General features: G+C 40.8%; 1 protein-coding gene across 2 annotated transcripts; it reads right to left on the bottom strand.

Moving 5' to 3' along the window:
* LOC8078191 (putative lysozyme-like protein) lies at positions 4,457–7,134 on the bottom strand. 2 transcript variants are annotated; one of them, XM_002457973.2, is made up of 2 exons: positions 6,375–7,134; positions 4,457–6,138 (listed from the first exon to the last, which is right to left on the bottom strand). In XM_002457973.2, exon 2 carries the CDS (start codon positions 6,116–6,118, stop codon positions 4,685–4,687), a length of 1,434 nt encoding a protein of 477 aa, XP_002458018.1. In that variant the 5' UTR covers positions 6,119–6,138; positions 6,375–7,134; the 3' UTR covers positions 4,457–4,684. The 2 variants fall into 2 exon arrangements, with proteins under 2 accessions (XP_002458018.1, XP_021311497.1); XM_021455822.1 differs by having other exon boundaries at positions 4,457–6,141.

A 12,076-nucleotide genomic window follows, 5' to 3' on the forward strand; every position in this document is an offset into this window, starting at 1 on the left:
ATCATGTGCGGGGCCAGCACAGGAGACAGGATGGCGCCTGCTGCTACCGCTGCTGCTGCTGCTAGTGGTGGGCTTCTCGAGAGCACGCTCGCTCCAGCAGGCTCCAGTCCAACTTAGATTCCCTTCCACTGTGACTATCCCTGACGCACGTGGGCCTAGGCCCATTCAGAATGTCCGCCGCAACCGTCCCTACACAAACCCTTTACGATTGGCTTTCCTAGCCGCTCAAAATTTCCATATTGACTATGACTATTTTTCTTTTGCTTCTTATATATACTCTTAAAATAGGCTGTTGATCCTCTTGCTAAAAATTAACCCATCTTATAATATATAATAGGCTAGGGCTAATGGGTTATGATCACCAATTAACTCTTGTTACCTTTTATTAGGCTAAAATTAGCCCATGTTTAGCCCTCTTATTTAGTATATAAAAATAGAGGTTAATTATTAGCACCCTAGATCCAAACAAACCCTATGATTATCTTATTTCTTCCTTTTTCCTTAACAAAGTATGGACACACAACTTCACATGCACACGACAAACTTCACAAACATACACGTATCCTCACCTTTACCAAAAAAACACATGTGCCAATGTTTGTGCCTCTGAGAGCAAGATTGGAACGGTAAATCTTCAAAAAAAATCACTGATTAAAGAGATCTCATTATTATCTAGGAATAGGTGGAGCCCAATTTGTTCAAAATGAGGTCAAGTATGCACTAGCTAAAGCAGCTAATTCATTTGCTACTCCATTACAAGTTCTCTTCACATCAATGAGCTTCCACTCCCTTAGGAGCTATGCCAAAATTCCTTTGCTTCAACAAATAGAAAACCAAGTTTAGTTTGTTTCATACTTTTTCATATAAGTGGCTATTCTAAGAAAGTCTGATTTCGGTATGATAGGGGAAATGGCACCAATATATAACAACTAACTCTAGACACCACACAAAAAAATAACCAACTATACTACACTATGTTTTGTCTATCTACATTAAGTAGCTCTGGTGGATGCTTCAAAATTAAATGCTATAGAAGCTTTTGACATATAAACTTACTCCACTCGGTCCTTTTATACTATGGGATTTTTTTTCTTCCTATTTACTATGCTTTTCTATGAAAATGAACTAACACTTGTAAAAATCCTGCATTCTAAAAGTGTCCTTAATTATTGAACTACACAAAACAAATGGCGGTGCAAAAAGGAGAATGAGCATAAAGATGAAATGGATTGGTACTAGTGTAGCAAAAATAAGCTACTCAACTCCTTTAGTCCAGATGTTTTCATGCCCCACACATAGAGAAAACCAAGAAATCATATATGCAACCATCATTTTATTTAGTTGTAGTCGCAACTCATGCCATAGTAATTCAAGTTCATAATTGAGGTATAGGTTACACAAAAGAACAACATTTTCTTTTATCTCTAATCAAATCTTATGGTTACCAAGAATATGATTCATGATGAACGATCACTGCTTATTGATGACTACTGATTGATGACAATGTTTTATTGTGGCTTGGAAGACTATATATATAAAGTAGATGTGGAGATCGATCAAGGATGCATAAGCTTACTTGAGGAACGACTACATGTGTGTAGATATCATGAATGTGGAGAGTTTGCAGCTACTAAAAAAATGAAGGTTTCCCTAAGAAAATAAACTCAAGGAGAGACGAAGAGATGAGGTCAGTGGTACCATCCTTAAGAGCTAAAAAATTCAACTTCCTGTCTATCGGGATGCTCATAGCCATCCATATTGATGTAGGATAAGATAATAGTGTATATAGTATCCAGCATCAGTAGTTGATGGTGGAAATCTTACTCTTAATAATTGAAGGGTTCAACTGATTTCAAGATAATCCTTATGTGATATGTTAGACAAAATGATAAATACTACTATTCTCAAAAAAGTTGGAAAGATCTAGTCATTACTCTAACCATCATTAATAATATAGTCATTAGATCTATTCTATTTTCTAACAAATTATCCACTTTTGCCATTATGAAAAATAAAATAAAGCAGCCATAATTTTCATCTATATTATCCACCTATACCATTATGAAACATAATATAAAGTAACACTATAAATTTGTATCTAGCTACATTGCTCATGATGTTAGCATGATAGATAATCCAAATAATTGTTTATTAAATCTAAAATTGCACTTCTACCATCAATAAAAATAAAACAAAATATGCCCTCAAATCTACAATTGCATTATCCATAAAATACACAAGTAATATGTTACTAAATTATCAACTTCTAATGACATAAATACACGAATAACTAACTTAAAGTAAATACACATGTGTATGTTTTAACTGAAATAAATGGACATATCTATATTGATAGTATACTTTTCATACTATATAATGTGTGTATTATATTTTTATAAAAATAATATTACCACATATGATTCTTTGATAAAAAAATTCAACATCTCGATAAATGATGAAGGTTGGTGTAACCTCCTAGTGTTTTGATATTTCCTTGGAATAAACAATGATTATTAAGGTTAAAGACTAATTTTCTTCAAGTTAGCACCATTTTGGCCCCCTATTAGATCTCACTTTTAAGTCCTACCACCGATCCTTAGTAGCATGTGCAACCCTAAGTCATTGTCTATGTCATCATGGTAATAAAAGTGAAATGTACAACATGAAATTTTTTTTATATATAAAATACAAAGGAGATTTTTGAACAAAAGTTACACGAACTTAAAGAGACAACAAATAATAAGATTGAATTTTTAAAGTAAAGAAAAGAATTTAGATTTATGACATCATGAAACATGGGCTATAACCTTAATAAGGGCACCATATAGTTTAAGCTAATTAAGTCTTCAACTAAATGTATATTGAAGACGAATTGAGATACCATGTAGTTGAAGGAAAAACTATATATGATATGGATGGAAAAACATATATAGTAACTAATAAAATCTTTTTTGATGGATAAGAGATTGTAGAATATGTGCAATTTTAGTTTTTTAAATAAATAGAAATAGATTACATGGTTAAATAATTTTTATTAGTTAGCAAAATTGAACTTCTAATGGTTATGCTTCTTATGAGATTCCAGTCCATGCAGCAGCACTCACTGGTTGATACTCCCTTCGTCCTGTAATATAGTTCATTCTAGTATTCAAAATTTATCCTAAAATATAATACATTCTAGAGAATAAAAACCGATTTGCATTAAATACTTTTAATTTATCAATCAGTCACCATTAATCAAGTTGATGATAGCGTCTCATTCGGAAATAAAGCGAGAGTACATGTGTCTTTTATATTCTCTCTTATTTTGTCTTGTAATTCCTAGAATGCAACTATATTATAGGAATCTGAGCACACCCATAACGTCTATCTCGTCTTTATTTCGAACTAACCCTACAAATCAAAGCTAAAGACACCATGGTAATATAGTAATAATCAATAATCAATGAAATATTGAAAAACAGTAGAACGAATCGGATTAAGATTCAGCACATCCTATCAAGAATTCTTGACACGCTGCCCGATGAGAGCAAAAGGCAGGCCCGCCCGCTCGTTCTTCTTGCCTTTTAAACAAAGCGCTGGATTGAATGAAAAGGGAAAGGGAATGATTCCTTTACATCCCTTTTGATGCAGTGTGCGTGTCTGTGTGCCTCCTCCTCCTCCGTCTGCAGCTTGCCCAGCGCAGCAGGCCTGTCTAAAAAGCTCACCCCGGCCGGCCGGCCCTGACCGGTGGGGCTCGACGCACCGGCATCGGCGTCGCCACGAGTCGTCCTCGTCGTCCTCCTCGCCTCGGCGACGCCATTAAAATACCATTAGCAGTAGCTTTATCGTCGCTGCTTTTGCTTTCCTGCGATGCCTTCCCTCCGATCGACGACGACGACGACGACGCCGCCGGGAAAGCGAGTAATGATAGCCCTATCATAACCTTGAATCGCTTTGCTAGGGTTTTGGCACGCACGCATGCACAATCACAGGCACAGCAGCTACCATCAGCAGCTTAACAATAATAATGCGTGTTAGAAAGGTGCCATGATGGTGTTTGGAGAGCTGCAAGTACACGCCCTGACCTCTCTCATCTCATCTCTCCTCACATCTATCACCATTTGGATCGGGACTTTGGAAAGCTTGAGCACTTGCTAGCACACACGCACTGGAAAGCATATGCAGCTTTGCATGGATATTCATGCACGCACATGAAAAGATGGAGACGACTATAAGCTGCTGCTGCTTAGACTCGATAACCCTAGAAAAGCTAGCTAGTTCGAAAAAGGGGCAAACTTTCCAAGACCTTTTCCTTGTGCTCGGCGAAAAAGGATTTTAGTTTATTCATTAATCTCCAAATCAAGTCTGAAGACATGTTGCACATGCATTAGGTTGGCTAATTGATTTTCAAAGAGAGATATTTTTTTTCTCCTTTTTTTTGACAGGAACTATAATAAAAGGGGGACAGAGTTCATAATAATGAACTAGTAGATAGTAATATTAAGCCATGTTGCATCATCCTTGTTGCATTTGATTGGTTCCGTCATCGATATGATCATCATCATCGTCTACTACCTAGTCTTTGAGCTAATAATGATGAAATACATCATATAAGATGGATCGGTCTCATGCACATTGGGCGAGCATAAACAAAAGGGTTAACAACAACATGCATGCGTGTTACAAATCTACCATCATCCAACTAAATGACTAAATCAGCTGGTCGATCAAGACCTCCTCCTACTGATCCTCGTAGGGTTTCGCCTGCTGCCGGGAAGGAGAAGGGCATGGCACCGTTGCCATTGTTATAGCTCATCAGTGACGAAGACGACCCAACAGCAGCCATGGCGGCGGTGGCGTCGTTGGCATTATTCGCAGTGGCACCATAGTTCCGGCGGTCTAGGGTTTGCAGCTCCCGGACCTGAGACTTGAGGAAGCGGAGGTAGTTGGCGGCCTCGTCCAGCATGGAGGCGGTGTCCATCTTGGCGCCGCCCGGGACGAGCTTCTGCAGCACGCGGAGGCGCTCGCTGATGCGCTCCCGCCGCTGCCGCGCCGCCACCGTCTGCGGGTCGGACGAGATGCGCACGTTGCGGCGGCGCGGGCGCTCGCCGGCGTCCTCGGAGCCCAGCGAGACCGGGCGCATCGCCGCCGCGCGGTAGATCATCTCCTTCACCTGCGCCAGCGCCTCCGTGTCTGGCTCGTACATGGAGTCCTCCACGCCGCCGCCGTTGCCCGCGGGGTTGTTCCGGCCGTCGAAGCTGATGCTCGACGAGCCGCTGCTGCTCAGCGACGACGGCTTCGCTGATCTCTTGGCGGCGCTCGTGCTGAACGCGATCTGGATGCCGCCTTCGCCCGCGGTGGTGGTACCGGACGCCAGGAGGCTGCACAGGGTGCTCTCTTGTGCCGCCGCTGCCGCCACCGCCACAGGTGACCGCTCGGCGGCGGCCTTCCTCTTCCTGTTGGGCCGGCGCTGCCTTTTGCCACCACCGGCACCGCCTCCGCCGCCGCCTTGTTCACAACTGAGGCTCGTCGTCGCGGTCACGGCCGCCGCCGTCGCTGTTGTCTCGTTGCAGCTGGCGGAGAAGACCGGCGGCGGCGATCGTCCGACGACGAGGCTGTTGTTGCCTCCGCTGTCAACCGCCGCGGTGGCTGTGAACGCGGCAGCAGTTACCGCGACAGCGGGTGTTGTTGCTGGTGTGAGGTCGTAGTCGGGAGGCATCGATATCCCCATCGCGCCGTGATGGCGATGGTGATGCTGCTGTCGCTGCAGGACATCCGCGTCAACGTCCGCGTAGGCGGGCGTTGGCGTCGCCATCGCCATCGAGGGGAAGGCGACAGCGGCCTCCTCACCAACCACGCCACCACCGGCCGCCGGTACCGCCTTGCTGCCGGCGCAGCAGGCGGCGGGCGCCTGCTGCTGGACGTGGACGATGCTGCCCTGCAGCTCCAGGATCGCCGCCGCCAGCGCCTCGTCGAGCACCAGCCTCTCCAGCACCGTCATGCCGCTGCCGCCTTCGACGACGTTCCCCACCACCTCCACCGGTGGCAGCAAGACGGCCCCGCCGTCGCCGGCACCCACCACGCCGCCGCTCCATGCGCTCTCGCGCAGGATCATATCGCTGAAGTTATGATCCATCTAGCTTGCAAGAATCAGACCTACTGAGAAACGATGGATCGGCGTGACAAGTTAGCTGATCTGATCAGGAAGCACATGCATGATGAGATGTGAGTATATGCATGGATGGATCGATCAAATTAAGAAAGCTGCGCGTTTGGGGTGGTGGCCACAGATCGATCGAGACGCCATGCATTATATTAAACGGATGATGAAGAACTTGAACATATATGCATGAATATATGAAAGAAATGTTATTGCAACGTACAGTACATACCTCTTGATTAATGCGCGACGCAAAGCTAGCTAGGTCGGACGATGGAGGGCGGTGGTGATGATGAGCAGCTAGCTAGCTAGCTAGGAGGAGCAAGTGTGGACTGGGGGATGGCTGCCACCACTACTACACTACACTTTCACTGCACTGTTCATCTACTAGATAATAGTGTACTCGCGCGATCGAGCTGCAGCTAGGTAGCTCTGGTGCTGATGCAAGCAGCTATGGTGCAGAAGGGAGCATTCATGCACTAGTAACCGCGCGCGCTATAGATAGATGGAGGGGAGGGGGAGCCCTGCAAAAGCACCAAGCTGCTGGTCCATGGATGGATCAAGGAAAGAGCAACAGGACAAGAAGATGCCTGCCTTGCCTGCCTGCGGCGAGCTACACAGGGTTCAACTTTTGGATTTGCATTTGCTATGTGGGAGCAATTTAAACATCTCTCTCTCTCTCTCTCTCTCTCTCTCTCTCTCTCTCTCCTGTGTGTGTGTACAGTAGGCTCTCTCTCTCTCTCTCTCCTGTGTGTGTGTGTGTACAGTAGGAAAAGGCTGCAGGGAGGAAAAGTATGCTCTTATAAAGAGGGCAACCAAGGAATAGCTAGGGCGGATAGATAGGATAGATGTGTGTGCACCGCATTTGCATAGCATAAGCATATATGGGAGGGAGGGAGGCCGGAGCGAGGGGGACTACACACTACTTTTTCCAAAACAAAAAAAAAATCATGTACTACACACTTACAACGGTCCCTCACTATGCACACTTGACACTTTGTGCAGTGATAGATAGATGCACACAAGCATCTAGCTGAGCTTAGCTTGATCAGCATATAGCTCTGCCTGCCTGCCCCGGCCTTTAATTGTAGTATCACTCACTTTGGTGTGCACCTCTAATTAATGGCCTCAATAACTGGGTTCTGAAAGATAAGTTCTAGGTGCTCTAGCTAGTGCCTACCCTTTAACTCGGCAGTCAGCACAGTCCTACTCGCTGCCTAGCGACCTAGACAGACCCCCTAGACATAGATAGATAGGTAGGGGCAGGCAGGACTCAATTATATGGTGCAGGCAATACTCTCCCTTAAGTCATGAAAGAGATCCCTTTGGACTCTATCTGACAACTAATTAGTCTTACAAAATATATAGGCATATATGCTGCAAAAATTAGTAAAGTTATCTATCCCAAATTATAAGTCATTCTAACTTTACTAGAGAGCCAAAGCATCACAAGTTTGACCAAATTTATGTAATAAAATAATCATATTTGTGATATCAAATAAATATTATTACATTTCTTATTATAGTTTACCTATTTGATGTCACGAATTTGTGTAACTCTCTCTATAATTTTGATCAAACTTAAGATGCTTTGACTCTTTAAGAAAGTTAAAATAACTTATAATTTAGAATGTAGGGAGTATATGATGCTTGCAATAGCATCATGTGATATAATACATTCTCAAATAGAAATATAACTATACATAATACCATCTTTAAAACAATCAATGAAAATATTGAACAAGATGGTGTTGGAAATTTAAACGTGTTTACTTCAAACAGCCTAAAAAGATACATTCCTTTTGAGAGAGGGAGTACAAGCTAGTGTAGAGCTAACAACCATCTTGGTTAGGGAGAAAGCCAAGGGACATGCACGCTACTATCTGTACTCCAATAATCCCATATATATCAGAAAAGAATAGCAGGGTAGGGATCTGCTGCTTGGATTACTTTAACTAACTTGAATGATACTTTGTAATAGTACGTACGTCACAAAGATATGTAGAGACCACTAAGGGAGGCAAAAGACTGGTAGTATTAATTAATTAGTGCATCTATCCAGTTGCAACGCCATGATTTCATTATGATTAAGATCGAAAGGGATTGATCAAAGTGTACAAAATGTTTCTTTTTTTATTTTGAGCTATAGGAGTATATATCTTGCATGCATGCATGCACGGGGAGAGGCGAGCTCATGAGCACCACTGCTCCCTGTCTCCTATACTATGCAGTATATATACATACTGTGTCATGTCACACATATACACTCCTATACACTACACTTGTTTTGTTTGCACATGTTGTGTGTATATATATATATATATATATATATATATATATATATATATATATATATATATATATATATATATATATATATATATATATATATATATATATATATATATATATATATATATATATATATATATATATATATATATATATATATATATATATATATAAAAGCTAGATCGTCTTTGGTTAATGTAATACTATGCACAGTCCAGAAATGAATGAAACGCAAACTAAAATTAAAAGAGTGGTAATATATAGTACCAAACAAATTGAAAGGTTTTTACTTAGGAGTTTATCTCAAATTACTACTACCTTAGGAGTACTTATTACTGGAAGCCTGACAGCTTTAACTTTGGGCACTTTCATGCATGCATGCATGTATGTGTGCGCTGCAGCTAGCTGCATGCTCTGCAGAGAGATTTACCCTCCACAGGCCAGGCCACAGGGTGCTGATGTATGTGTTGCTAGCGTACAAGGCTAGCTAGAACCGAACGCTGAAACGTATGCATGCACGCACGATGGACACGCTCATCATCGGCCTCTGCAGGGCCGTTATTGGCTACGACGACAGTACAGGCAGTAGGTGGTAGTATTTGTGACTGCCATGCATGTATCCTCCTGACACATGGTGATAGTGCTAGTCTGCTAGTAGAGCGAAACCGCATGCACATCGATCATGGCCGGGCCGGGACGGTGGTAGGGTAGGGCGTGCAGCTAAACATTCGTACTCCGACGACGTAAAAAACTCCATCAGCGACCGAGCAGAGCAGCACAGGGCCGGGGCAGATCATCCATGGATAAAAAAATAACTAATTATACAATTTGTCTGTAATTTGTGAGACGAATCTTTTAAACTTAGTTGACAATAATTATCAAATACAAACAAAAATGATACAGTAGCTAAATCTAAAATTTTTCACCAACTAAACAAGGTTATAATGTTTTCTTAGAGCTAAGCTAGGTTGGAGGGCCGGAGCCCGAAGGTTGCAGCAAACACTACCACCTCCAGTCAAGCATACAGAACGCTCCGACCAGACGTAGCAGTTCAATTTTGTTGCCAGCAGGGAGTATTTAGTGACAAAAAAAAATACCCACAACAATTCACTGGTATGAATAATAAAACATAATGCGTATGCTGTGCGAAATTACAAGGATTTATATAGATCCTAATAATCCAGCATCAAAATTGGTTGCCATCATTTCCTTTTGTACCACGCACCAATGCAGGTGTTTATTGTGGCTGCCTCGTACTAGCAGGCAGGAGATATTTACAGAGAAAGTTACTAGCTAGGAATGTAGGATGGATAATATGTAGATAGGGGACCAAATTAAATCAATATTTACGGGGGTAGGGAGTTAGCACTGCTGCTACTGTTCATCATTTTGTAGCTACAGTGGTAGATCTAAATAATAACTGCGGGCTAACTGACAAATTAAATAAAATATTCTCCTGGTCCTAAGATACATCAATCTCTATAGTCATCTTAATTAAAATTATCTTAAATTTGACTAATTTTATACAAAGAAGCATAACGATATTGTGACACTGTAAAAGAAAATTATGAAAATGTATCCTCATAATGTATCTAGTCATACTAATTTGGTATCACAAGTATTGGTCTTGTTTTCTATATTTTTTGGCCAAAATTAAAATAATTTGACTTAGGATGGCTCTAGAAGTTGATTTAATGTGATAGAGGGCCGGAGTACATTCTTGTATGTACTACTAAATATATATGGACCTGTTTAGATCCCATGGACTAACAACTAAAATTAACTCTAGTTATGTTCATCCTAACATAAGATTAATGGGTGGCTAATTTTTAGCCAAGTACAACTAGCTGGCAGTGGCTAATAGTTTGTCGACTAATAATTAGACTTAGCTAATCCAAACAGGCTCTAAACCATCTATACATTTTCTTATTTTCATCTTCCATAAGGTTTTGCGATTGATGATGATATTTCTCCTACCATTTCTCAAGTTGACTTCAGTGAGTTTTGATCCATTTTCTTATGTAGCGGTTTTCCGTAGTTAAAGAATAAAAGATGACATATATCATTGCAAAATATATATGCCCCAAATTAAGCATAAATATTTCCCGTTGTTTGAACAATTACCAATTTACCAATAACTGCGACTAATTAAATAGCTCACTGCAAAATGCCTCAAATTAATTATAATTGTCTCTTCTTTGAAGAATAATCGATTGACTGAGTAGGTTCCGTTCCTGTACTTTACACTATATAGATACTACAGATTCAGTGATTCATTGATAAAGAAGGACTTATACTTGATAGTCAATCAAATTAATAATCAAACGCGTGGCGGACATGTGATTAATTGAGGAAAACAAAGCAAACCGCCAATGGAGAATTAGACAAGAAGGATAGGACAATGTTGCCTTGGCCATTCATCACATTGTTACAATGTTTGCTAGCTCTCCAGCCGGAGGGAAGAACGTGATGACAAGAGAGAAAACAACAATGCACACAGAGGCTGCTGCTCTGCTTTCATTGGAGCCGCTACTCATACGATCCAAACAGTGTCATGGTCAGTAGTGGTTGGTAACTATAACTGGACGTCTAATAACTAACTGCAGCTATACAATACAGCTGCTAGCTAGTCTGCAGACAGCAGTACATGCATGTAAGTGCATACACCAACGAGAAAGACCCAAGAGTGAGATTTGCAGCATTGTAGGCGCACAAATTTATTTTGTATATGTACAAAATGCACACAGTAACATATACTCCTATATGCTTGTGAGTGGTAGACGACAAGTTTAGAGCATGTTGCCATGGAGAGTGGAGTTTGTGTGGCGCAGCCTTGGACGCCGGAGAAGAAAGAAATAATTGTCTGTGTGCGCCGCAGGCAAAGAGACAAGACCTGGGTGGTGTGCAAGTGCGCTTGTCGTTGAAAAGTGAGAGTATAAAAATGTTTTCCACACTATTTTACAAACACGCGAGTATTTTAAGTGATCTCTACTGGGGTCTGCCTTGTTGCAATCACTATCGTAAAACTCCGTTTGAAGTATATTATTCTACAACTATCGTAAAACTCTGTTCGGAGTATACTGCTATATATATTAGGAAATTAAAAAGGTGACCTGTTTCCTTTTCTTTTCACAATTTCGTGTACACAAGCTACCTCTCATAATGGCTTCCCTAGCTTGCAAAATCATTTTTTTGGCAATGTTACAATACTCCCTTTACTTACTACAAGTAATTAACTCCCTTTGTCCACAAAAAAATACAATTCTTATATCCTGAGAAGTCAAATCAAACAATTCAAACTTTCACTAGAATTATATAAAAAGGTACTAACAGTTATGAAACAAAATAAGTACCATTAGATTAGTTATAGATATATTTTCATAATAAATTTATTTGAAGATATAAATTCTAATATTATTTTTAATAAACTTGGTTAAACTTGAGCTAGTTTCATCGGCACACTTCCCATAAATTGCATTCTTTTTTGGAAGGAAGGAGTACTACTCAACTACATCTGAGCCATCAATTTTTAAAATTTAAAAATCAATTAACCTAAGAAAAGAAAATTTATTTTGGCTACAAATAAATACTTTTAGATTGAATTTGAAAATATAAAAATGATGTAAGTAGATTTATCTAGAA

The sequence above is a fragment of the Sorghum bicolor genome, chromosome 3, assembly GCF_000003195.3.
Source record: "Sorghum bicolor cultivar BTx623 chromosome 3, Sorghum_bicolor_NCBIv3, whole genome shotgun sequence".
NCBI classification, from domain to species: Eukaryota; Viridiplantae; Streptophyta; class Magnoliopsida; order Poales; family Poaceae; genus Sorghum; species Sorghum bicolor.

Bases quoted from the DNA above. Each gene is read 5' to 3' on its own strand.
- LOC8078191 (XM_002457973.2), bottom strand. From the start codon at position 6,118: ATGGATCATAACTTCAGCGATATGATCCTGCGCGAGAGCGCATGGAGC.